This window comes from Perca fluviatilis, chromosome 17, assembly GCF_010015445.1.
Source record: "Perca fluviatilis chromosome 17, GENO_Pfluv_1.0, whole genome shotgun sequence".
Lineage (NCBI taxonomy): Eukaryota > Metazoa > Chordata > Actinopteri > Perciformes > Percidae > Perca > Perca fluviatilis.
The window spans coordinates 17992042-18019144 of record NC_053128.1 but is presented as its reverse complement, the minus strand read 5'-3'; the positions used below and the strand labels follow the sequence as shown (position 1 = coordinate 18019144).

Below are 27103 nucleotides of genomic sequence, written 5' to 3'. Positions count from 1 at the left end.
GTGTGTGTGTCTGTCTGTCTGTCTGTGTGTGTGTGTGTGTGTGTGTGTGTGTGTGTGTGTGTGTGTGTGTGTGTGTGTGTGTGTGTGTGTGTGCGCGCACACAATCCTGCACCCATATGCTACAATCTGTAATAAGGACGTCATCAACATGACCCCCTTCCCTCTCTCTCACACATCCACAGGCTTTATTATTACACGCAGTCAAAATGCAGGCTCAACCGTTAATGTAATAATGTAGTTGTTATGTATCTGATTCTAGCTAAAATAGATAGATAGATAATTTGTAGAACTAGCTCAGGGTAAATAGGGCACACTGTCATAGCTTCACCAAACAGCTGCAAGCTACAGTAGCTTTAGCGTAGGGTAGGCTACAGTGCAGTGCAGCCGGCTCACTCACGCAGCTATCTAACGGTACAGCTGTTGACAGACGGCAACGTTACCGGACAAGAGGAGCAAATGAACGAGCTGGTGAAGAGTTTGCCCTCCCCGACTCTCCCGGGGCTCCAGCTGCCGTGTTTGGACACCGGTAGTTACAAAGGCTGGCTCTTTAAATGGACCAACTACCTTAAAGGTTACCAGCGGCGGTGGTTCGTCCTCAGTAACGGCCTGCTGTCCTACTACAGGTAACGGTACTAAAGTTAACAGTTACAGCGACCGTTGGGGCTCGACTGACACATTTTAGAGCTAGTATTTATTTATATTATTTTATAATTATTAAATGTATTAGCCGCACTTTGGCAGAGTTGATTGGTTGCAAAGGGATTTTTTTTTTTGGATGGGAAATATAACTTTTTTTTTAACGTTAACGTAGCTACCTTAGCTATCTCCTTAAATGGCCGAAGAGGGAGTGCCCGAGTGATGCCAAATTAGCAACAACAAAAATCACCTGAACCATTGACTGTAAATAACGCTAGAAGAAAAATGTTGTTGAAAAATGAGTTGCGAATAATAAATATTAATTGAACAGCTAGTTACATACAGCGTCCTACAGTATTTTAACCTATTTAATGCGGATTTCATAAAAGATTATACCAAGTTGTAGCGTTAATGCATATATGTAGGTTAGCTAACGTTAACTGGCTAGTTTAAGCTAACGTTAGTTGAATTTGACTTGTATTTGTTTGCACAAGTTGTAATCAAACGACAAAGAACATAGCTAGCTAGCTATATTGTTAACTGTAACCAAAGAATTTCTAATATATGGTTGCTGTAACCTTTATAGCGTTATGGTAAAGATAAATAATGGAGGGAGATCCAGGAAAAGGAAAAAACACCCCTAAAGAGCCTATTTGATACCTGTAGAGAAAACGTAAGATATAGCTAGCCTAGCGTTAAATAAGGTAGCTATGACATAAAATGCAAAACAGAATTTTAAAAAGGAAGAATTCTGAAATAAAGAAGCCTAAGAGTGGCTCATTTGTATATCACTAATACATTTGGAATATGGCAGTTGAATTAACGAATGGAATAATCAAAATATAAAATGTATGTTTTGTAGGTTAAATGTCATTCAAGGGAATGCTAAACTGCATTGTAAAAAAAAAACAATCAGTATAATATAAAATATATTTACAGAAGGGGCCATAAGCTACAGTACATATTGTCCAAAGCCTCTAGAGAAATGTAGACTGCAGATTGTCCAAAGCATGACAGTAGAGAAAAGGCTTCATCATGTTTGACAGACTTATTGGGATGCTATTTTAACAGTAAACTACTTTGAAATCAATCAAAACCAGAGCTGACCAATTTTGCTCATCTTTTCTCCAATTGTTTGTTTACCTCAGGACTCAGGCAGAGATGGCACACACCTGCCGAGGCACCATTCCTTTGGCTACAGCATACATTGAGGTGGGTGACACCTGCCACTTGGTGTTAACTAGTGGAGGCCGAAGCTACCACCTGAAGGCCACCTCTGAGGGAGAGTGTCAGCGATGGGTCTCAGCCATGCAGCAAGCTAAGGCCAATTCCACTCTTATGATGCATCATTCAGGTAAGATGGAAATTGTATATTCTGTGTGACCTATTTATTTTGATGTAAAACTGTGTGATCAATGTTCACACACAGTGCTGTCTTGGTGCAAAGAAATAATGTGACATCATAAAATGGGCAGCCCTTTCATGCAGGCGAACCAGCCACTTTTCTTCTTTTTTCATTGATTTGTTGTTTCTAACTTACAGAATATCCCAAATATGTCCTTAAGAGAAACAACATGGTTCATCTGAGAATGTCCAAGGTAGACAAACTAATTTTAGCTGTAACCTGAATGCAGGCTCATGCAACCAAGACCCACTTACCTGAATGCGTATTTTATTTATTAGTAGCCTTTAATGTTATATAAACAACATGCCACAAGAGGGCAGTGTGTCCCATGTGTCTCTGATGGAGACACTCAGTTGTGGCAAGTGTGTGTAAAACCTGCATTAAATAATGTCATTTTAAATTACATATTCCTTATGATATTCACTTTTTACCTCAGGACTCTATCACACAATATAATACGATATAATATAACAATAATAAAATAATATTATGTAATATGTATTGTATTCTATGTGTCAGTTAGTTTGCTGCTATTAAACCTAATTTGTTCCTTGTGGACAAGAAGGGTAAAGATGCATAGTGGATCTTTTCCCCTCTCTCCCTTTCTCTCCTTCTCTTCTCCACAATTGTGCACAAAATCCCATGCAGCTACCACCTCCCTCCCACTACGTCTTCTCTCTCCCTCCTCTCTCCTTCAGTATGACGACAGTGAGAGCTGAATGAAATGACCTTCCTTTAGACTCCTCCTCCTGTTCTGATAGCATGAGGGGTGAAAAAGAGAGAGGGTGTGAGGATTTTCATTGAAAATATTTTTTCACCATACACTGTGGACTGAAAGGAGACATGAGTGTAGCATTTTCAATGAGTTTCACCTCGTAAGTAACCATTTAATTATTTTACTAAGAGCAGAATAAGAATTAAGATAGAAGCTATGTGCTTGCTTACATGCATGTGTGCGTTTGTAATCATTGCAGTTTGTCTGTTTATGGAGTTAAGTAAGTTTGGCTTTATTTTGTGCAAATGTCTGTGTAAAAATGCCACATGGATTTGGAAATGGATTTCTCACATGGCAGAATTTGCTTTTAAGTTAACAAAATGGCACCGCAATTTTCAAATTGACAACAGGACAGTATTTATTTGTCAGTCTCAGTCGAATGTGCTGTATTTGACTGATTTAAATCCTACTTTTTCTCAGATTATTACTGTAAATACAGCTGCTAAAAGGAATCGTTCGTAAGAGGTGTGTGCCTGTACGTGTGTGCCTGCTGAGTAAGATGCAAGATGCAAATCAATGCTAATGTCTGGCCACATAAGCCTATGGAGACCATGACTGATGTGTGAGGTGTTTATGATGTATCTGCCATTCTATAACAATGGATTTTGCCTCACTGGGAGTAATTACAGCCAAAAATACTAAACCAGGTTCATGGAGCTGAGCCCTTTTAGAAGATTTAACACAGCCTTACTTTCTTTCTCAGGTTCCCACGGTTCAGAAATTGTGTTTTACAGTGCTGTTACAGTTTTGTCTTGATTGTTTTCAATTATTGATTTTCATCATAGATTTATAATCTGAGCATGTATGTTAATATCCTAATCATTTTTTTATATGATTTTTATTGGTGCAACAACATTGGAACAAGTACAAATCACCAATATCCTAATCTAATGTATTGTTTTTGAACAAACATTGGTAATACTGTCTGCTTTACACAATTTTAGACAAATTAACTTGGGCTGTGTTTTTATGCATGTGTAAGATCACACACAGATTAGGGTTGGTTATCGTTTGGATATTAACGATTCTGATTCCAATTCCGATTCTTCCTTTAGATTCCGGTTCTTATCGATTCTCGATTCCGATTCTTTGAGTGGTGGTCACATGCTTATTTCACAAATAAGAGGAAAGTTTTATTTTGATTCAATGGTGGGTTGCAGTTTGACGGGGCTTTTTCAATGTAAAATAAAGCCACACTAGATTACCGCTTACTGTGCTCCAAGGCTGCAACACAACAAGTGCCTGGCTGCTACGAGAACCAAAACTTGCGCATGTTAAATTTGGAACCCATGATCAGATTTGAAACCAAATCCTCCAAACGATTCCAATAAAGAAACGATTCCAATGGAATCGTAATTTTTGAAACGATTCTCAATGCCCAACCCTAACACAGATCCTTATTTTTTTTGGTGAAGTGTGTGTGTGTGTGTGTGTGTATATGTAAAGACTATAAATAAAGATAATAAATGTATGAGCCTTTGATTATGGGCTTAGTGGCAATAATAGCAGGGGAAACAAATTGGCTAGAAGTGGATTAGCAGTAATGAAGTGGATGTTGCGTTTATCTGTTATCTGTAAGTTATCTGGCACCTCATTTGTAATAGCTGTCCCACAACAACTACACAAGTACCATTTTAGAATAAATAATACCTAGGTTGTCAGGCGGGGCAAACAGGGAACTCAGGATGCAGGACTCAGACACACAGTAACAGTCAAACAAAGTATTTATTGTACACACCGGTACAAAACAAAACAGGCAACAGTCTTACAAAAACACTGGAAAGCAGTACAAAAAGGTAAATCTAAACACAGACTCAGGGCAAAAACAGGCAGAGGATCAGAAATACTTACAAACTCACTGGGTAAACAGCTGGAATGCTAAACTCAAAGGTATAAGACAAACTGGCAGAGAATAAAGAACGAGGGAGTGTGTATATACACAGAGGATAGAGACAATTAGACACAGGTGCAAGACATTAGGGCTGGGAAGGTGATCACACAAGGCGGGAAGGCAGACAAAGACTGGAAGGAAAGTGACCTGCAACACAAACACACGGTGAATTTCAAAATAAAACAGGAAGTGAGCAAAGTAAAACTGAAAACATGACCTAGGATTGGGAGCTGGGCATGATATAGGTTTGTTGTGATATAAAATCAAACCTCTCTGACAACCATTGAATCCAGGGTGAAAGTTTAACATATGTGAGTGTGAATCCAAATAACTGTTTACAACGAGGAACAGTGTAGCTCAGGTTGTGCTACAGCAAGCTTTCAGCATGTTTCAGTCAGACTTTGATTGCTTCATCTATATTGCAGAAGCTTACAGTGCATCCCCTGATTTTCTCTGATTCTCTCTTCCGACACTGTCCATGTCGGTGCTCCTGCTATCACCTGTGGGTGTGTTTTCATGATTCAACGATGAGTCACCAATTTGTCTCAGACTCTCCAGTGTCCTGTGTGAAAAATAACCCATTAGTACACAGAGCAGACCAGTAAGCCTCTCCCATACGTATATGTTATTGTGTTTTATGGCTTTAAGAATAAGTGCACTTCCAGATAAATAGCAGCTGGATCAAATTCAGAATATAGTGTTTTAACAACTTGAGCACAATAAGTCATTTAAATAAATAATTTAAACCTGAGCCAAACTGTCACAAAGTGAGATCCTTTTCTCTCTGCTGTATATGGGTCATGAAACCATTACAGATGCCTGAAGGATTTTTTTTTTTACCCTCTCATTTTTAATCTTCTCCTCCTGAGATTTTGTAATTCCAGTTTGCCCTGATTGTTTTTATTTCTTTTCCCCTCTAATAGTGGTAGTAGTTTGTCTCCTTGCTTCGGTATTCACAGGGAATGCAGACACTGGCCTAGATTCAATCAACATTACACACACAATCAGTTACATATGACGGAGCAGACGCATCTAGAGCATGAAACCAGCTGTTATCTAAAATTGTACTAATGACAGTAGAGCTTTATAGGCATCTTGAATCTTTTAAATGATGTCTAGTTTCACTGAGAAGCTTTAATAATAGAGCATAGCATCTATTACTCTCTCCAACCGACAGACTTTTTGGCCGATCCATTTTTACAAATGTGCTTGTGCGAACAAGCACTAGTCAAAGCCTCGGTATTTATTTAAAAGTCTAGTCAAAATCCCAAGGTTTAGTTTTAAATATGTCAGGCTTTATTACAAGAAAATATGTATAAAGGTATGCACCAATCATCTACAGTCTCCATTTCATGGTGCAGCCATACCAAAAAAAGGTGTTTTTCATTTGAAAATTTCACTCATAATAGTGATTTAGCTATAATCAACAAGCAGACCAAGTATGATACTAAATAATGAGCCCAGTCTCCCTGCTCTCCTTCTCAAATCCCTGAGACTGATGGCTCAGCTCATGCCAACAAGGGGGAGAAAGGGAGGAGGAAAAGGGTAGTGCGTCATCCTTTTTTTTTTCTTTTCTTTTTCTAAAAATAGCCTAGCCTCCTGATTGCACAGGCCTACGTTTCCAGGGCAACGGTGTTCATTCACAGCTTTCGGATCTTGTAGAGGAAGGGGTGTGGGGGACCAGGGTGTAAAGTGTGATTATCTTCCTCCATCCGTTCCTCACAAACACTCTCTCAAATCGTTTCAATCTAAATTTTGAGTTAAAATAGCTTTTCCAATGTCTGCTAAGAGGTGTACTGTTTACTACAGTATATTATTATACCACCATAAGCATCCAATTTTTTAAGACATAATAACCTCTAATGATACCCATCATATTAGGTAAATTATGTAATTTGTGCACTGCCTTTTTTTGTCTTTCTGTAAAGATGATTCAGGAGATGAAGGCCCTGTGCCTCAGGAGGACCGAGTCCTAACCCAAGGGGTGCTCAAGACTCTGGCCAGCAAGCTAGATGACCTGAGCACCTGTAATGAGCTGATAGGAAAGCACGGCGCCGCCCTCCAGCGCTCCCTCAGCGAACTTGAGGAACTGCGTGGCTCCGCTGACAGCACAGACAGAGTGAAATCCGTTAATGAGCGAGCCACCCTTTTCCGCATCACCTCCAATGCTATGATCAATGTGAGTTCACACGATGCAAGCCTCCGACAGTATACTGTAAATGGGAGACTGGTCAGTTGTCTCTTTTAATGAGGGAATGCAGCTTGAGGGCTTTGATGTGTGTTGTATTCACACCCTTAGGTTTGTCGTGACTTTCTGGACGTAGCAGAATCCCAAAGCCGGAGGTGGCAAAAGACCCTGCAGCATGAGAGAGAGCAGCGTCATCATCTGGAGGAGACCATCGAACAGTTAGCCAAACAGCACAACAGCTTAGAGAGAGCCTGGAAGGAGAATCCCACCTCATATACAGGTGAGACACTCTCTTTAGTGTGAAAGGCAAAGTATAGTCTACCCAGAATAAGAATATGGCCCTCTTCTGGCCATTATTAGTGATGCATGTCTACCACAGAAATGTGGCTCAGTCAGACTTATCATATCTCAATCTTTAGTGCATTTATCTACATAGAAAGTAAAAGAAATACCTAACAAAACAGCCCTCCTAAACTACCAGTTACGTGACCGGTATAATAGTTGATTTAATTGAAAACACATTTTGAGGCCATAGATATTAGCGTGTGAATCAAATATCTCATTGAATGCCTTCCAATTAGTGTTGTCGAGGGTCTTTTTGTCACAGCTGTTCCTCTTTGTTAGCACAGTTTTTTTGTTTGGCATATATTCTCATAATCTTTCAGACTTGTTTTTTTAGCTACATTAAATTATTTTACAATGGTTGCTACTTATAGCTGTAATCAAGGCAGCAACTAAGTTGCCACTACTATTCCCTATTTTTTTAGTTTTCATGGCAACATAAAGCAACTTACAGGCCAAATAAGTGCTGAAGCATCAGATGCAAACAATTAAGCAATGATAATCAAGTTGAATCGAGTCTCACGTATTATGGTAAGGTGTCACTGTTATTTGGCCACCCCTTGTAAAGCAGCACCTCAATATGTATGATTTTTATACTGAAAACACTCAGATAACCCATCCCCTTGTCCTGTGTTTGTTGCTGTAGGTGTGGAGCGGTCTCAGGAGGGGGACGCGAGTGACGAGAATGAAGAGGCAGAGTTCTTCGATGCCATGGAGGACTCCCATGCATTCATAACTGTGACTACTAGTGGCAACATACAGCACAAGTAAGAAATCATCTCTATACAGACCGATATCAGAGCTGTGTTCTTGATCAGCCACAAGCACAGTTACTTTAAACTGTATTTTAATGATGTTGCTTTCTCTCAGGCGCTCAGGAAGTAATCAGAGTATGATGAGCGGAGGAATGTCCAATGACTGGACTCACAATGAGAATGTAGGTCCCAAGCATGCTGTTTTCTTACTCCTTATTGCTATATACACCGATATGCACTTACACTAAAGTTAAAAACATGTAAAATGTTGTCATATTTTTTCAGGACAGCTCAGGCACCAACCACATGCAGCTACGAAGAACAAGACGCAGTCGCATTCCTGACAAACCCAATTATTCCCTTAACCTGTGGAGCATCATGAAGAACTGTATTGGCAAAGACCTGTCCAAGATACCCATGCCTGTAAATGAAAAACAAATAGTACAAATTGGCTGTAATATAGTTTTGGAATTTGATTGACTTACAAGGAGACCTTTTCTGTCTGTGTGGGATTGCAGGTAAACTTCAACGAGCCGTTGTCGATGCTGCAGCGTCTGACGGAGGATCTGGAGTACAGCGAGCTTCTAGACCGGGCAGCCCGCTGTGACTCCACTCTGGAGCAAATGTGCCTGGTGGCGGCCTTTTCTGTCTCCTCCTACTCCACCACAGTCCATCGTACAGCCAAGCCCTTTAACCCTCTGTTGGGGGAGACATACGAGCTGGACCGACTGGAGGAGTATGGTTATCGCTCCATCTCTGAGCAGGTGAAACAAACACAGACACATGTCCTTACCCAGATTTTCCACCAGGCGCGTCTGTGTTGCATGTCGGCTGTTCCGTCCATTACCACACCGGGAGTGTCTCAGAAGCGGAGTGTCTTGCCTGCACGACTCAAGTGCTTGAAAGAATAATCACGTGTTTATTAAGCTAGTATCTACCATCCACTCCAGGCACTCCTACAATTAAACTCCATGCCCTCTCTTTTCTGGAGTTCTTTCCTTATAAAAACGGTTTGCGGTCTATTGTGTTTTTCCACTACCAAGATGAATCTCTCGTTGTCCATGTTGTTGTAGAGGAGACATAGATATTGGGGGGTGTCTTTTGGTAAATTGACTGGATGCTTTTGCTGTTTCACTTCCTGCCTGTCTGATAGAACACCCCACACATTTCAGCCTTTAATGGAAAGAACAGATAGCTAGGAGAGAGAGGGGGATGACATGCAGGAAATCCTCTCAGGTCGGACTCCAAATCTGGACCTTCTGCGTCGAGGTATACACCTCTATATATGTGCGCCTGCTCTACCAACTGAGCTAACCCGACCACCTGGTGCGTATCTTTAGCGGAGCGGAGTGGAGAGCCGCTTCTCGCACGCTTCTGGGATGCGCCGTGATGCGGGTGGTGGAATATCAAGCATTGATTTAAATGGCTGTGACTGCTCACGGGGGTCGCAGCGCCTCCGGAAGGCAGCACAGACGTGCCTGATGGAAATTTGGCTTTACAGGTATATTTTACACACACCGCAGTGAAGTACAAAAACATCAATACAGTATGGGGTCTATATTGCCTCTGCTGACAACAGTTAATACCATTCACCCACAGGTCAGTCATCACCCACCAGCTGCTGCCCACCATGTGACATCACAGCGAGGATGGACCCTATGGCAGCACATCACTATTGATAGCAAGTTTCGTGGGAAATATATTTCTGTCATGCCGTTAGGTAAGAAACAAGTGAATTGATTTTGACAATCACTATACAGTATAATATATACCACTACAAGCCATATACGATCTGTAAATACACACAAAATATTTCTTGGAACATGAATAATTCACCATATTCAAGTAATTATAAAACTGTAATGTTATTCACCTTTTTGATGTTTGTGTGTCGTCCATCACATCACTGTAGGAAACATTCACTTGCAGTTCCACTCAAGCGGAAACCACTACGTGTGGAGCAAAGTGACTTCAACGGTGCACAACATTATTGTGGGGAAACTTTGGATTGATCAGGTGTGCCCCTCTCTACTTTAACTGTCAAAACCACAATCTGCCTTTTGTGAGTTTCTGCTTATTTTTAGACTAGTACAAAAGTGAAAATACCGGTAATCACTTATATTGTAGAATTTCACTCCAAAAATGTGTGTGTTGTGTGTTGTGTGTGTGTGTGTGTGTGTGTGTGTGTGTGTGTGTGTGTGTGTTACTGAGGAAAGTAATTTGTTTTCCTGTCTGTTGCTGTTGGCAGTCTGGGGACATTGACATTGTAAACATCAATACCAAGGACACCTGCCGTCTCAAATTCTCCCCCTACAGCTACTTCTCCAGAGAAGTCCCACGTAAAGTAAGTCTGTTGTTTCCGTTCTGTAGGGAGTTGTTTCAGATGGGCAACAGACAGATAGCAGTAACCACCATCTGTGTTGGTTGCCTTCAGTCAGATTTCATTGCATTTACACAGTTTTACACTGCAGCTACACATGACTGTGTCAAGAAACGCTGTTTGCGTCACTCTTGTCTAATATTGGTACTCAAGATGTTTAATAAATCTTGTATCCTCTTAGTGCTCACCAGTGTGGATAACCTTGACGAGATGTCTTATTCCTAAAAACCATGTTTGTGTCATAATATAAGCTTCTATCCAGGAGAAAGTCACACTCATCAGCTAGTGAGGAGCAGATGCCTTTTATCTCTTCAACTTTTATTCTGTTTGATATAGTCTAATGAGCACAATTGATATATGATTTAAACACACTCAAAATCTGAAGGAGCTGCCCAAATTAGAATTTAAAAAGGAAAGTAGTACCCAGCTGTGAATATGTCAGTGCCTAGCAGTCAGAGAGTGAATATAAGTGAACTCTTCCTGTCTGTGATCTTCTTTGGTGTCTCTAGGTGACAGGAGTGATAGAGGACAGAGAGGGCACAGCCCGTTACATCCTGTCAGGAACCTGGGACGACAAGATGGAGAGTGCCAAAATAGTGGACAGCAGCCAAGGATGCGGAGGGTCTGAAGGCAAACAAAAGACAGTTTATCAGACCCTTCAGCCCAAACTATTGTGGAAAAAATATCCTCTCCCGTATGTCAATCTTATCTAACACATTTCTACCTTACCTTGAAGATTGAATGTGGCATTTCAACCTACACCCCTTTGTCATCTGCCCTCTCCTATTTCTCTTTCTCTTCTATTGTTCACTCTCCAGAGATAATGCAGAGAACATGCACTTTTTCTCCTCCTTGGCTCTGACTCTCAATGAGCCAGAAGAGGGTATTGCGCCCACTGACAGTCGTCTACGGCCAGACCAGCGACTAATGGAGGCAGGTGTGTGGGATGAAGCAAACACCCAAAAGCAGCGTTTGGAGGAGTGTCAGAGGCTGGAGAGGAAAAGAAGGGAGGCACAAGCCAACCAGGCCCTGGAGGAAGGTGAGAACAAGGAAACCCATGAGCAAAATGTGTTTCGCTTATTGTTACTTCAATCGGATGTTTGAGCTTCACTGTGCAGAATGATGTATGTGCAGTTTGAGACTAGAGGATCTTTTCAAATGTATCTACTCAGTTGAAATCTGAGTTTAACCCATAAACGTATAAGCAGGATTTTGTGACATCCCAACTAGTTTGGATGCTAGGGCCAATATGCAATTTACACAAATGCGATGTGGAAACTGAAACCTTCAGTGCACGTACACTGAGAGTGGATTTTTTTAGTGAAGTAGGAGACATCTTGTATCCAGTAGTTTTAATTTTGAAATTAATAATATTTGCATATTCAGATATTCTGGATTGTTCAAGAAGGGAGAAGGAGTAGATATGACTAAGATTTTTTTTTAACTGTGAAATTGAACTTTTTTTGTGTCAGACACAAATTGTTTTTCAAAGTAGAGTAATAATTATTTTAAAACATGTCTGGAGGAGATCTTTAAGATAGAGTTTCTGCCTTTTACCTCTTACATGTCATTCACATTACCTTCAACACAGATGTTGGTTTAACCACTGGCCGTGGGCAACAGCAAGATCTAAATTTGCATCCAACAAGAATAAAGGTTACTGATCTTTATCCATCATTTTTACTATAGCCTTAAACTAAAAAACTTTTTGTCTATTTCTTAAAGTGGGACATATACAGTCAAAGCTTAAAATCACCTTAACTGCAGATTTGGCAGTAATTGTAAGATTACAAAGGAGCCTTTCGGACGAAGTGAATGCCAGTAATTTGGATTCACCTTTCTCCTGACAAGAGTTCTGATTATGTTCCAAGATGGGTGTAATAGTTAGAGTGAAAGGAGAAAGTAAGACATTGTGATATTCTGGAAAATAGGACACATTCGAGCAATGCCTTAAGAATACATGCTTCTGTGTCATTAGGGCAAGACATCGAAGGTTACCAGCCACTGTGGTTTGAGAAGAGGACAGATGATACAACGGGAGAAAGCACCTACATCTACAGGGGCGGCTACTGGGAGGCCAAAGACAGACAGGACTGGAGTCAATGCCCTGAGATCTTCTAGGACAAAAGTTGCCCTTACACCGTGGCATCAGACAGGCTGAGTGGTTCCTCCTGATGTAAGGATACTGCGTAAGTTATGGACAGTTGTGTGTGTGTGTAAGAGAGTGAGTGAACCAGCTGTTGAAAGTGGCCGTCACTCCCAGATTTTCAAGCACAAAACAAGCTCCTGCTTCCACTTACTAATCTACTCTCTTCTGCTCTATAACTTGTGTTTTCAGAATGCATGGCCTCATTTTGTGTATTGTGTGTACACCTATTCAGCACCATAAAGAACTGATTTATGAGAGTATATATAGTTCTAATGTGTGTGTGTGTGTGTGTGTGTGTGTGGGGCTGAAAGATAAACATATACTTTACAGAGAAAGTATTTCTGCACCAACGTACGTACGACGTACACGTTTCAATGGGTGTGTAGTATGAGGGATAACTTGGGGGCAAGGAGGAGTGCCCCGGAAGTTCTGGTATGAGCAATGTCTTGTTCTCTTCGGAGCTGGAACAACATGTTCCTCATGCTGGGCTCTGACAGAGACACCAGGCTTTTAAAGGACTGTAGCAGGACTACGCATTATTCTGTGCTTAAAGGCTTTTTCACAGTAAAACATTATTTATTGAACCCCATTGATTCTTGGGAATTTTTACTATTGCCAAACTGTATTTGAAGAATTTACAGTTATTGTCCAGTCTGACTGGCCTCTAACGAGCAGCTACCGGGCCCTGAAAACCAAGGTAGATGTCATTCTCTTTGAAAGGACAACTGACTGAATTCGTCGTGCTGTTTTATAGACAACCACTGCTTTCCACATGATCTTGAAATTATGTTTCTGTTTACATTAAAGGGTCACTCCACCATTTCCTCATATGAAGATTACTACACAGTGTTTTCACAGGCTCTGGAAGAGCTTTTTCAAGTCAGAGAAACTGACTTGAGTAATCTCGGCTTGGACTTGTACAAATTTGTAACAAGCAGTTTGAAAACTCTACCAAGCTGCAAGGTTATAAGATACCATTGAGTTGCATTATGGGAAATGTAGGACTCAAAGTCAGAATATCTCGACCTCTCTATATAGATACATACATATATTTTGACCACTCCCTTTGAAATTTGTCTCTCACAAATCCCCAAACTTATTGGAAGTGCAACAGTAAATTACTGGAGTATCAATTTGAATATCTTAAGACTGAAGTACAAATCTGCTGGGGGATTTTCTTCCGCATGGAATTATATTGGTGCTTAATGGTTATTTTAGCCTTAGTTATGTAATGAAGTAGTAAGCCAGTAGTAACCAATGCATCCAAACTCTGTGAGACTCTCTGAGATTCTGTACAGATTATAGAAGACCGGCAGGCTATTTTTTCTTTTGAAGGTATTTACATGTGTACTTCAGGGTGAATCTTTTTTGGTGAATTTTACTCAAATATCAGGAGTTATCATCTTGGTAAGTAGCAACAAACTTGTTTCCCCTTGTAAAAATATTAGAAATGGCTAGCTCTATGAGTGGTTTCTATCCTAAAATTGCTTTATTTGGACATGTCAGCAATAACACAACTAGTCACTTAAGAAGAAAATACACCAGGTCAGAGACGTGTTTAAAAAGCACGAAAAGGATGTTTTGGTAACAGTATTGCATTAGCTAAATTATAGTTATGTAAATAAATCAGATTCATACAGTTTATTATTTATTAGTCAAGGACCAGATAACAATTAAAGAAGGCTTAGCAATCCATATGCTGAGTTTTTTATGTGTCCAATATTATCCTATTTATTTATGGTTTTCAGCCTTTTAGTGTTTTATAAAGGGGCATGATGCACATGTATAATTGCCTGATTGCTTTTGGCTTGTATATAGCAAGACTAGAATATAAATAGAATTGCCTCATTTATAATCACTTTAAGAAAATATTATTTCACATTACTTGAACATTCACATTTTGGGCACTTAAACTCTATCTGTATACGTAATCTTAAATGGAGTCAAGATTGTATACCAGTGAATAAGATGTTGGGGAAATTAAATTATGAATACAAGTTCATAGGATATATATTGATGATGCAAATAAGGTGTTGTTCAAATAAAGCACAATGTTATGTTTTCCTGCAGGTAATACATGCTACATAATCTCAAAGGTTTCCATGGCAACATATAGCTATGCATGGTTTAATAGTGCTCAAGCACTTCTGTAGAGGAAAGCCTCTTCACCTAGCTAATAGTTTGTGGACTCTTACTGAAACATGATGTGAACTCACCTTTTGTGCCCAATGACCTCGAAAATGATGTATTTTTGAGCAATCAAATAAAAACATAAAGCTGTCACCTTGCTGTTATTTTCTGTCAAACCAACGTTCATGTCTTTTAGTCTCGCATTGCCAGACCTATCTCCACAACGCTGTATGTCTTTTAACTCACAAGGGACAGATGATACAGAAGATATCCAGAGAAACAGTGTCTGTCTTGATGCCTCGAGGCCAACAATACATTTATCTTGGTAATCTTGGTTGAATGCCAGCCGCTGTCATAAGTGCAAAATAACAAACCAGGCAACAGAAATGTCTCATCTGATGATAAATAAAAGGTGTGCTAACTTTTAAGATATGCCAAAGGAAATGTGGATATCTAGACTTTCCATAAATGCTTCTTTCCCAGAACTATATAACATTATCATTTTATATTTGTGGTACCTTTAAAACTCCACAAAGTTCATAACAAAACAATAACAAACAGAATACAGGTTTTAAAAGATGGTACAAAGGATAAGACTGATTTGATTGTATTAGTAGTTTGATTGATTTTTCCTCCATGGTGAATTTAATCAAAGAAAAAGTAAACCATCTGAATTTCCTCGTGGTATATGTGATGATTTATACTTCGTCTGAACTGAACTGTAGTGAGATTATGTGTAAAGCCTGTGCATGGAAGGAACACTGAGTTGAATGGGATGGTGGTATTGCAGTGATGTCTCCAATTTGCTTACTTTAAGTCAAACAAAGAACAGATGCATCTTTTATAGGTCATTATTTGCATTTTGCAAATTAAACCCAGCTGTTGCTAACTACTATATGCTTCCTATCTCACCCTGAACACTTCATATGATAACAGAAAGGCAATTCATCATTTTCATTGGATTCACTGCTCCAACACTTCAAAATCTGCACAGGTGAGGTTGCATTCAGCTTGCACCATGCAGCCATAAACATGTACTGTACAGTATATGTCAATGCATGCGGCCCCCCATAAATAAGCGGCATGGCCCTTTAAACATAATATCCAATGACACCAAAGCGCGTCCGCCGCCTCGGCTTGCCACCGGTCTGACAGTACGCTGACCGACTGAAGGAGATTTTAGGGATGCTGCCAGCTCCTGTCAACGTACTCGTCGAAGAACAAGGTAAAAACGACGAAACTCAAATTCTCAGAAAATGTAACTGTCACAGTCGTAGCTAATGTCTACTTAACAAATGTAGGCTAACACCGCGTCGAGTCAGAGTGACGGTTGTTGTTTTGTAGCTAACAAACCTTGCGTTAGCTAACAAGTGCGCGCTACCTTAGCATGACCATGGACGTATTAACGTTATAAGAACTGCTTTATAGCTAACAACCCTTACGTTAGCTAACAAGTGCGCGATACCTTAGCATGACCATGGATGTATTATGAGAGCATGACAGCACGAGCGCAGAAAGGCATATAGCTGCCTGGTGTCAAGTGACAGTCCGTAGCAGAGGTCAGCTAACTTAACCCACCTTAACGTTAACGTTACTCTTTTATTTTGTCAGACAAAGGGACTGTTTTTCTCTTGTTGTGTCAGCTAACGAGACGCCCAGCATGAAACCGCTGTCAAACTAACGTTAGCTAACGGTTAAATGTTGTGTGGTGTAATGGGTGTAACAGGCGAACATAGGGTCAGGGTTTCCCTCTGCTACAGTGCTGGGAAAGGAAATCACAAGCTCTCATCGGGCAATGAAGTAAGCTGCTTTTTAAAGCGTGGAGAAAGTCATAACCCATGTCAGATGAGCTGCTGCTGCGATGTCTGATATTTATAAGATTAGCTAAGTTACAAGTACATCCAGTTATCGTTACCTAAGTCGCCACATATGTTGTTTACTACAGTGCTGAGGTTTTTGGTGCATCACTGAAGTCGTCACCGTCATTGCTGCATGTTGGGAAAATAACCAATCCGCTCAGTCGCGGAGAAGGCGCGTGCTGTTTTTCAGCCCGCCCTGAACAGCTCTCCTCATTCTTCCCCCGTCTGTCTTTATGGTCCAGCATATGGCATTTTGCCTGCGCGGAGTAAGTTACACAAGCCAGTCATGCAAAATAGAAACACGTGTCTGTAGGCGGTGCTGAAAATTTCAGGTTTACTGAACAGTAAAGACTGGCTACCACCACAGAGAAAAAACCCGCTGTGTCGCAGGTTATTTACGCGAATTATACGTTAGCCCCAAACTTGCCGGTTTGATCTACATCTCAGTTGGAGATGAGAGGTACGGACTCAACATGTGTTTTTCTTTCAGAGAGGACAATGATACGAACATGATCAACGCCGATGGCTTCTCAAAATGCGAGGCGACTCTGCAAGAGAGAGGCAGAAGGAGGCCACCCGCAGAGATGCTCCATCTGCTGTCAGCTGTTATTGTTTGGCTGGTGACGGGAACCACCATCTCCAGCCTCAACAAATGGATATTTGCCGTTTACAACTTCAGGTACCCTCTGCTGCTGTCAGCGCTGCACATGCTGACAGCCATAGTGGTGGACTATGGGCTGATCAAACTGCGGGTGATCCGCCACAGAGGGGCCGAGGAGCAGGACCTGACCCACAGTGCAAAATGTAAGGTGTTCCTGTTGAGTCTGACATTTTGTGCCAGTATCGCTTTTGGGAACATGGGTCTGAACTATGTCCAGCTGTCGTTTGCACAAATGATCTATACCACCACCCCGCTCTTTACTTTGGCCATCTCCACATTAATCCTGGGCAAACAACATCACATCCTCAAATACACAGCCATGATGCCCATCTGCCTTGGAGCCTCCTTCGGCATCATGGGAGAGGTCCAGTTTGATCAGACCGGCTGCTTCTTTGTGTTTGCAGCGACCATGTTGAGGGGTGTCAAGTCCATTCAGCAGAGTAAGTACCAACTGTTGACTTTACATTTTGTTGTGTTTTTGTTGTCGCTATAGAAAGAAGCCATTGTATGTTTAAAGTCACCATATTATGCTCATTTTCAGGTTCATAATTGTAATTTGAGATTGTATCAGAATAGGTTTACATGGTTTAATTTTCAAAAAACACCATATTTTTGTTGTACTGCCCATTGCTGCAGCTCCTCTTTTCACCCTGTGTCAGGTCTCTGTTTTAGCTACAGAGTGAGACCTCTCAACTTCTGTAAGATCTTTGTTGTCAGTCGCACATGCGCAGTAGCTAGGTAAGGATTACATGAGCTAGCTAGCTGTTTCTCCAACTTCGGTCAGTACAAGGCAGGATTAGCCGGGAGACTTCTTCTAAGCAAGGGCACACTTCACACTTTGCATGGAATTCCTGCAGAACAGGGACATGGAAGTAGTTCTATACAATTTATTTTGTAGATTAGGGTGAATTTGTGTGTGTTGTAGCAGTGTTTTGCCATTGAGAACGAGCTAGAATGCTAGTGCTACCATGCTAATGGTTAGCCCCCTAGGCCCATTGTTTCAGCTAGTGACATAGAAAGCCGTGCAAATTTTGACCAGCTGGACAGGCAGGACACATTCAGAAACCCGTATCTCACTCAAAACAGCATGGATGTTTTTTTGTCAAAGTTTGTATGCGTGTGGAAGCACCAGAGACACACCAAATCCCAGAAAAAGTGATTTCTTTTTTCAGAATATGGGCACTTAAAAAAAAAAAAAAAAAGTTTATTACTGGAAATTTAAACTCATGCCACAAACATCAGAGGTTATTTTAGTGTTTCCCCCGTTCTGTGGTCCTGGAACCTTTTTAGTGATTCACCTCTCATTCCAGTAACACACCCACATATTGAGGTGGGAAGTCACAGTGGCATATTGTCTGGTTTCTTAGGGAACATGATACAAACATCAATAGTCTATGAATTAGAATGAGAGGGGTTTTTGCACACCATGGGAAAATGCTGATCCTTTGTCTGACTGGTAACATTGCCACCCATGTTTCTGTTTTCTGAATAAACTATTTATACAAACTGCATTCAAGAAACCGTGGCTCGGAAACAGTGTTAACAGTTTAAAATGTCTTGACTCATTTTTAGTAAATTTATAATTTTTTGGTTTGTTTGCTGTGTATTGAGTGGATTATCCTAGTGAAACAAAGTAAACTATAGACTTTTGGAACAAAACATTTTCATTCATTTTCAGATTAAAAGTGTGGCTATAGTGAAAAAAGTGAACATGTCCTGGGAAAAAGACCGATTCCTTTCTTGAATTGATGTCATAGGCTGAGTAGTGCCTTCACTTAACTTATCCAATGTACTCATTTATCTAATGTTCAGTGCTTTCAGGGAAGCATTTGTGGAAGGAATTCCTTTAAAGTTGGTTTCAGTGTGCAGAGGATTAGCTTCTCTAACGTCAGTCTCTACGACATTTGGATAGTGGTCGGAGAAGAAAAAAGAAAGTAATGAGTTTCTAAAAATAAATATAGGAGTATATGGAGGCGGGACTTGTATTTTATTGTTCCGTAACACTAAAGCAGATATTCAGTTTTGCTCAGAAGGATGTAATGCTACATATTTTGTTCGTGGGGCAGAGAGGCACCTCACGGTTTCAGGGGCGGGCTTGTGACTATCAGGTCATCAGTTCAAATACTCTAGTACAGCTGCTCAGTGACAAACTGTACAAGACTCCAGATGTGTTTAGAAAGTTGCTCTGTTAAATACATATATAGGAAGGAAAGTTTGAGTCCTTCATTGCGTTAAGAATTTGTAAACAAGGTTGAGCTGGTCGAAGCTGCTGCTCATTACTATTATTTTTAATCATGGCTAAACATTTGAGTTCATCCTGAGGTGCCAAACTAGCTGGACGATGGCTCAAGTTTCAACAAACTATTTTCATCCTCTCTCACTTGTTGTTGTAACCGTTAACTTTCTCTGACACACTAAGTAGTGCACATGTTTCTGGAAGTGTTTACAGTGAGTGAAGAGTGTTCAAGCTGCCTTAGCGCCTACCAGTGTTGCATCACCAAGACCAGAGTGCATCGACACTGAGACAAGACCAAGACTTTAAGAGGTTGAGACTGAGTCAAGACCAGGAGCAGACCAAACAACTGACAAACAACTGAAACTAGATCCCTGAAACATACAGTATACACAACTAGCTAATATGTATAGCAAATATTCGCTAAATCACTTTGGGTGAGGGGTGAAGAGATTTCTAAAGAGTTTTGGTAGAGCGGCATATTGATAATGTTAGCTTAGCTTACCTTTCTTTATGCTTCCTTTCTAAAGGCTGATTTATGCTGCTGCGTTAAATCGACGCCGTGGGTATGTACGTACATATGTGGCGATACCTACCCTACGCCGTAGCCTGACGTGCACCTCTCAAAAAATGTAACTACGCGTGGCTCAGCCGTGGCTTGGTAGCGTTGCATTTCCCCGTTCTCATTTTCAGGTTCTCCTTCTCCGTAAACAACATGAAACCAAGGAGAGGGGTTAACTTTTCCTGCTACAGATTTCCCACCGTGGTCAGAAAACACAGGGGAGACACTTTGTTTCTCCCACTATGCCTCTAGAGTCGGTATTAGATATACGGATATACAGTGGTTGTACAGTAGTAGTTGATCCGTGGTCCCTACGGATCAACACTCACAGTTCGGAATGCATGTGAATCGCGGATCAGTTGTAAAGGCTAACCATAATAATAGTGTGAAATACATTTTTACTGTCTCCGCTACTTAAAGTAGGCTGATACATCTCTTTGGAGGGTTGGCGTGAAAAGATACAGGCAGCGCAGTTTTCTGTTCACGTGAACGGCACACGTTAAACTCCCGTGCTAATATGGCACCGGTGCCTAAACGACCGGTATCTACCGGACAGAATAGCAACGTGGATTTCGTGCTGTAGAGGATTCCAACACCGGGACGTACAACAGTCTACCGCTAAAGCGGTGAACTAAAAGACACAAACTAGCACTTGGTCATTGCTGTTGTTGTTCCTTTTTTTTTTTTTACTTTTGTTTACTTTTCTTGAACACTGCACGCCTTGTTGTTTAAAGGTCTCCAGTAAAAGCCTTGTTTTACACATGACACTGTCTATGTCAATTAACCCTATGTCATGTTTGTAACCACTATATACATTTCTCCGTTTACTCAGGCATCTTACTTCAGGAGGAAAAAATCAGCTCTGTGTTCCTGCTCTACCTGATGTCCATTCCCAGCTTTTGCATCTTGACCGTGGCAGCTCTGGCCTTAGAAAATTGGGCTGTGCTGGAGTCACCGTTTCATTACGACCGCCACCTGTGGGTCTTTATCCTGCTCAGCTGTCTGGGCTCAGTCATGTACAACCTGGCCAGCTGCAGCGTCATCACACTCACCTCTGCTGTCACTCTGCATATCCTCGGCAACCTGAGCGTGGTGGGGAACCTGCTGTTGTCTCAGCTGCTTTTCGGCAGCGAGTTGTCCGCCCTCAGCTGTGCCGGCGCGGTGCTGACATTGTCTGGCATGCTCATCTATCAGAACTCAGAGTTTATCGTCAGCTTCCTGGACGCACGCAGGGCCAAAGCTGAAAAGTCCAGACAGGAGGATTCTAACACTACAAGTAGAGAGGACTTGGACAAAGCTAGTGCACCCGAAGCAACATATCATCAGCAGAGAACAGACGGGAAACAAGAAGACAAGATAGACTGAACTGAAGGGATGAAGGAGAGAATAAAATGTTAAACCCCGGCTGTAGTTTTCTGCCCTGTGTGTCTGTAAGTGGCCAAGAGCAGCAGAGGGTGTGTGACCTTATAAGGCCATCATCACTGATGATCTGATCCTTTTTATTTTATTTTTTTACTTCCTCACTGTGCCAGTTTATTTTTTCGCTGGTAACCAAGAAGTGTCTGCAGAAAGGAAAAGGTTGCCTTTATTTGTCACAGTGATGGTTAAATTCTCTCCTTCATCTGTAAATCACTCAGACACAGCCTATAGCGCTATATGCATGCATGAGCACACTAAACGGTTTGATACCTCATGAGGTATTCAAACTGTCACTCATTCTACTCCACTGTGAACATGTTCTTATTGACAGAGGGCTCTAATAAATGTTTTGGGTGGCTGTCGTGGATATTGCAGGCTGCAGAGAGCCTTGTGTGACGTTGAGGCTCAGATAGCACTGCGCCTCAAATCTGAATGGGCACAATTTGTATTAAAAATATATATTAATGGTACTGTTACCTGACATTCACCTGGCCCTGTCATGGTAGGGTTTTGTTTTTTTGGCAGCTTTTGTTGTTGGTATGTGAAGCAGGAAGCTTGTTAAATAAGGATGCTACAACTCTTATGTAGAGGCTGAAGTTCCAGTGATGGACAAAGCCAACATTTTTGTGCAATGAGACGCCTCTTCCCCTCTACTGAAGCACATTTTTAAAATATGAGGCCTGATCTCAGTGTTTTGTCCTCCGTTATGAACCTCACTGTGGCTTCCCACTTAAGGCCTAGATTCTGTTCTCAGGCGCTCTCTGTAGAATTAGTCCAATTATTTCTATCAGCCGTGCGCTCACTGCAGCTTTCCTCGATAATTAGGTTCACAAGTTCTCTAAGGAGTGTCACTCAACTTTAGATGTCTTTTCCCTGCGGAAGAGATGAGGAAAAAGACGACTGAGATGTCCTTTAAGGTTGCTTCTTAAATCCTAACCAATGTCATTAAATTTGTCCATTTCTGTGGGGGATATTTAAAAAAAAAAAAAAAGTTGGTTACACCACTAGAGATGGCCCGATACCTGAACTTGCGTATCGGCCGATACCGAGGACCGATCCGATACCAGTGTGTCATATATTTTATTATGTTTTAACAACTGTATACTACTATCCCTGTATGGATGTGATATGATCGGTCTGGCTCAGGTTAAACTCTTTGTAAAACATAAACACAAACAATGAATGCAACAAAACTTTCTTTTATTATCCAGTTTGACAGTCAGTTATAATGGAAAAAGAACATGAATAAACTACTTTAACGTAGATTTTCTTTAGGGCTTTATTACGTGGTGTCGGATCGGTGCATAAACTCCAGTACTCCCCGATGCCGATACCAGCGTTTTAGGCAGTATCGGAGCATCGGTATCGGACCATCTCTAACCAGCACATCTTGAAAAAATTACCTCTGCTGGACCGTGTATGTTTTCTCTCAGTATTTGAAAAGCATTTTATTGACATGATTTTATTTTGTGACAAAACATTTTATTTATGTGGAAGAAAATATTTATTTTTGAATGGTCATAGCAGTCACTGGCTTAACGATGCTGTAGATTTTGGTCCTCAAGTGTCTTGCACATGCATACATGTAATATTAGACAGCACTGTTCTCTCCTGTCTCTTTAGAGAAAAGTCAGATATACTAAACAGAAGACTGCATGCCGCTGCTACTGAAAGAATCTTAAATGGCCCAGGATGTCTGTTACTGTGCACCCCCTTCTACATGTATGATATGCCAAATGTCTTTGAAAGTTATTTTGGTCACGCTGTGTCGAAATACTGGTTCTGTCATTGACCAGACATGATCATTTCTCACTTACAGTTTGAGCTTTCACAAGACAACGAACAAAGCCATGAAAGATTTTTTTGATGACACCTGCCCCATTTTCTGCATATTTTGCCGTAAGAAAAACTGCAGGCAGGATTGTATGCTAAGATTTGACTTAATGTATCACACACACATTTAATATTTCAAGGGTGCCATTCATAATATTACATTGTCTAGATCATCATATATTAACTCAATATGCTTTTCAGAAATCCCAGTTGAAAATAGTGGAACAAAAGATATGACACATTTTAAAGTTTGATGTCAGCGATTCTCAATTACATGTTTAAAGAATATGTACAGCAGATCAGTTCACTGGTTTTACATTATTGGATACCTCAGCTGTTGGACTTGTTATGCCCTTGTGTTTTATAGATTATTAACTATTGGACTGAGATCATGCAGCTTTTCAACAACCACAAGAAACCTGCAGCATGTGGTGGATTGTACTGTGTTCAGTAGATAGAACATATTTTAAAGCATAATCATGTCCTATGATCAGAACAGCCTCAGTGGCCATTTTCTTTATTTGGTTTTATAATCTCATTTAACAATCACAAACTTGTGGAAATTTGGCAGGTTTGGCTGCGTGTTCTCGTGGATATTATGTTGAGTAGATTAATAGAATTGTGGGGCAAAGAAACTTTTGCACTTCAGAGGTATGAAGACGATGCCTTCAAAGCCTACGGTTTCTGTGTACATACTGGTTTTAATTGTTTGCAAAGCTAGTTTGGTGTAAATAGTTATTTTATGATAATAATGTATTTTATAGTCATACATGGCTGGTTTAAACTGTACTGGTTTAAGAATTAAACATTTGCCTCATGCCTTATTTGGACATACTGTAGATAAAAAAAGAGTGATTTGATTTTGTCATTTTCTTTTCAAATATTTTGGTTAATACTTCAAATGCCAACAGCAGCCACAGGTGAATCTGTTTAGGGGCAACGATATGGGCGATTCATAGACACAGGATCTGCAATTGCTTGGAAAAAAAACAACAATGGATTGGTACAATAAAAACAATTACGAAACAAACCACCTTATTACTTAATTAGAGTCTCACTGTCATACGTCCTATATATTTTTTATAAAATTTAAGTTTTAATTTCGGTTTCTTTCGCTTTTTAGTTTCTCAACCTTCTGATAAAACGTTTGACTTCTAATTACATGTTTATGGTATTTTAAAGGCTATGAAAGGTTTTTTTTTACCTTTTAATTGTTCTTGATTGATTTTAGTTTTTAACTTAATTATTAACAGTAATTTTCCATTTACATGTTAAATATTCAATAATGTTCAGGAATATACAATGTTTCAGATAAAGCTGCCTTTAGGGATGCAACAAAATATTATCTTTATCAATTAATCTGTTGATTTTGATGAAGCATTTAGTCTATAAAACTGTGCAAATCAGCCATTGAAGGTTCTCAGATGTCAGATCCCAGAAGTGACACATTTAAAATGCTGTTTCATCTGACCAACGCTACAGAACATCTTCATTTTGAAATAATGTAGCAAATCAGCAAATCCTCACTTTGGAAAGCTGGAACTATAGTGAATGTTTTGGTTTTAATAAAATGACAAGTAATTGCTTATTTAAATTGTTGCTGATACATTTTCTGTCATTCTACTGATCGATTAGTCCACTAATTTTGTCGGCCGTACATGCCTTTCTAGAAACAGGTCTTATTTTGACACGTCGCAGTATTAAAAGCACTGGTGTGAATGATCATTTCAAATTTTGTATGAATTCAATTTAGCTGATTGAGTTTCAGGGTCCTGGTGTTGTGCATGCTGTCCCTCCGTCACACTCTCGTGACTTACTGGGACGCTTGAAGACAACACAGCCATCGTTCATCGTACTAGTAACACCGGTGTTTTTTCTATTAGAACAAGTCAAAAATGTCTGCTGTGAAACCGGACCTGAGCCTGTTGTCATACAGTGTGAGGTTATTTTGAAGCAGTTGTGAGAGTGTTCACCACTTGGTGGAGCAATTTGTCTGATTTCGGATTTATTAGATTGTTCTCTTAATCTGCCTTAACTTTGAAGCACTAAATTAGTTTTAGTGTATTTTGCATTCACAAAAGAGTTAAAAGAGCTGATTCACAGCAGACGAAAGTGTGTGTGTGTGTGTGTGTGCGTTGCGTGTGTGTGTGTGTGTGTGTGTGTGTGTGTGCGTGCTCTCCCCTCTCTTGTACACATTCCTCTACTTCTGTAAACAGGGTGCCACTGGTCAACCTTTTGCCTGAATAAGGCAGTGCTCCTCATTTTTTTCCCTTGTTAACTCTTTGTTTTCCAGCCAAAAGATTTGCCTGCAGCCCCCTCCAAATGAAGCGTAACAAAGTCAAAATTGTGATTAAAAACAAATACAAAGTACAGTTCGGGCCTGTAAAGTTTCATGTGACATCATCCAGGATGCAGTGACAAGAGGAGGAGAGATTCTGCCGAGACTTCTCCTCCTTCCCATCTTGGGTGGTTCATGTAAGCAACCTCCACTCGCTCTCCAAACATGCATCCTTATGAAGCACTGCGCTGTGAGGTGTGATGTCAAGACTGAGCTCTCGCAGCTCTCCAGACAAGTCTAAAGGAGGATCGAGGAGAGGCTGAAAACTTCTAACAAGTCCAAAGACTTTCCACAAGACACACAAGTTTGCATCCTGTAAACAGGTGAGTGACACTACACCTCAAACAGCCACCAATCAGTATTATCAGCGTCTATTTTTTCCCATTTGTATGACTTAATTCTTCCCATCTTGTGCCATTAGGCTTCACTGCAACTCCTTTTTCACTGTGTCTGAGCGCATAGTTTTACGCTGTTATCAGATTCTTTTAGTTATGGTCTCGTTCCCCTACATTACTATATTTGTACGTGTTTTTGACTCTTCTGTGCTGCACTCAGCCTGTTGCTGAGATACACTGAGGGGTACTTCAGTAAGACAAACATTTCTTAGCACGGCTGCTCAGTTTGTGTCTGTTAGGACTAACACAACTGTTTATATTTAAATGGGTTTCATGCTCTGTGACATTCGCACATTGTTAAGTGTAAATAACTAAAAGTGTCAGGTCTGTTTGGCCTGTGGAAATAATTCAAACATTTTAAATTCTATGTAAAAGATAAAAATATGATTATTCAGGCTATGTTGCTGCATTGACGTGAGAAAGGCGATGGTCTTTTGCCTCTTTTTATTTTCAAGTGTGGTTCTGCGTGTTTACTTGATGTCTTTCAGTTTCTGTCCTGTTAAGTATTCTCAAGAAATGTGTGTATCTTAAATATGGACAGACATGGAGTCAAAAACTGATGCTGTACCAGCATCGATGACCAGCGAAGAACTGGCTGCTATTGAGGATGAAGAGGTTCTCAACAAGATGGTGAGCCAATGATATGTTACATTCAATGAGTTTGTGTCTCTTACCATCATGTATGTGTATCATGCCGACAGTGTTGTAAAGGAGGGAGTGGCCTTTGTGCAAAGAGAAAAATATTAATTCTTACAGATAATCTTAAAGGTCCAGTGTGTAACGTGTTTAGTTGTTCATTATCAAAATCTGTGTTGCCCGTTCACAAACTTGTCCTTTTTCATGAATATTTACCTCCACCATCCATTCCAAGTATTCCTTTTGGCTTGAAATGTTACATTTGCATTTGCATGAACTGGGGTAGACTCTCCATATTCATGCATCATCTTGAAATACGTTAGCCGGTAAGGGACATACAGGACATACTGCTCCGTCTTTCGCGTTTCCGCTGTCACATGATAAACTCCCAGGTGCTGCTAATGCTGCTAATGGGTATCGTCGCTTCCCGGCCCCGGCAAGTTTGAAGAAGGAAACATGGAGGACCAAACGTATTCAAAATCCAAATTTCAGGAACAGGAGTCTTCTTCTTCACCC

The 27103-nt window shown here is 40.5% G+C and overlaps 3 protein-coding genes across 5 annotated transcripts in view; all 3 read left to right on the top strand.

The window, feature by feature from the left end:
* The first annotated feature begins 151 nt into the window (after positions 1-151).
* On the top strand, positions 152-14804 carry osbp2a (oxysterol binding protein 2a). The gene is made up of 14 exons (XM_039780741.1): positions 152-623; positions 1785-1990; positions 6636-6886; positions 7007-7175; positions 7884-8004; positions 8108-8174; positions 8278-8415; positions 8511-8756; positions 9592-9712; positions 9905-10008; positions 10241-10336; positions 10882-11066; positions 11191-11411; positions 12351-14804. The coding sequence occupies exons 1-14, from the start codon at positions 457-459 to the stop codon at positions 12491-12493; spliced, it is 2235 nt and encodes a 744-aa protein (XP_039636675.1). The 5' UTR covers positions 152-456; the 3' UTR covers positions 12494-14804.
* A 928-nt stretch (positions 14805-15732) lies between these two features.
* slc35e4 (solute carrier family 35 member E4) lies at positions 15733-22404 on the top strand. 3 transcript variants are annotated; one of them, XM_039780385.1, is made up of 3 exons: positions 15733-15876; positions 17001-17611; positions 20799-21331. In XM_039780385.1, the coding sequence occupies exons 2-3, from the start codon at positions 17020-17022 to the stop codon at positions 21329-21331; spliced, it is 1125 nt and encodes a 374-aa protein (XP_039636319.1). In that variant the 5' UTR covers positions 15733-15876; positions 17001-17019. The 3 variants fall into 3 exon arrangements, with proteins under 3 accessions (XP_039636319.1, XP_039636320.1, XP_039636318.1); XM_039780386.1 differs by lacking the exon at positions 15733-15876 and adding an exon at positions 15943-16900; XM_039780384.1 differs by lacking the exon at positions 15733-15876 and having other exon boundaries at positions 15949-17611; positions 20799-22404.
* A 3033-nt stretch (positions 22405-25437) lies between these two features.
* smtna (smoothelin a) overlaps positions 25438-27103 on the top strand; it is a 3992-nt gene continuing 2326 nt past the window's right edge. Inside the window, exons 1-2 of the mRNA XM_039778888.1 lie at positions 25438-25879; positions 26493-26581. Coding sequence (XP_039634822.1) covers positions 26495-26581 — 87 coding nt within the window. The 5' untranslated portion in view covers positions 25438-25879; positions 26493-26494. The remainder of the gene's footprint in view (positions 25880-26492; positions 26582-27103) is intronic.

Coding starts and splice junctions, on each gene's coding strand:
- slc35e4 (XM_039780384.1), top strand. CDS start 16,984: ATGTGTTTTTCTTTCAGAGAGGACAATGATACGAACATGATCAACGCC. Junction 17,612..20,798: donor TGTCAAGTCCATTCAGCAGA/GTAAGTACCAAC, acceptor CCGTTTACTCAG/GCATCTTACTTCAGGAGGAA.
- osbp2a (XM_039780741.1), top strand. CDS start 457: ATGAACGAGCTGGTGAAGAGTTTGCCCTCCCCGACTCTCCCGGGGCTC. Junction 1,991..6,635: donor TCTTATGATGCATCATTCAG/GTAAGATGGAAA, acceptor CTTTCTGTAAAG/ATGATTCAGGAGATGAAGGC. Junction 8,005..8,107: donor AGTGGCAACATACAGCACAA/GTAAGAAATCAT, acceptor GCTTTCTCTCAG/GCGCTCAGGAAGTAATCAGA.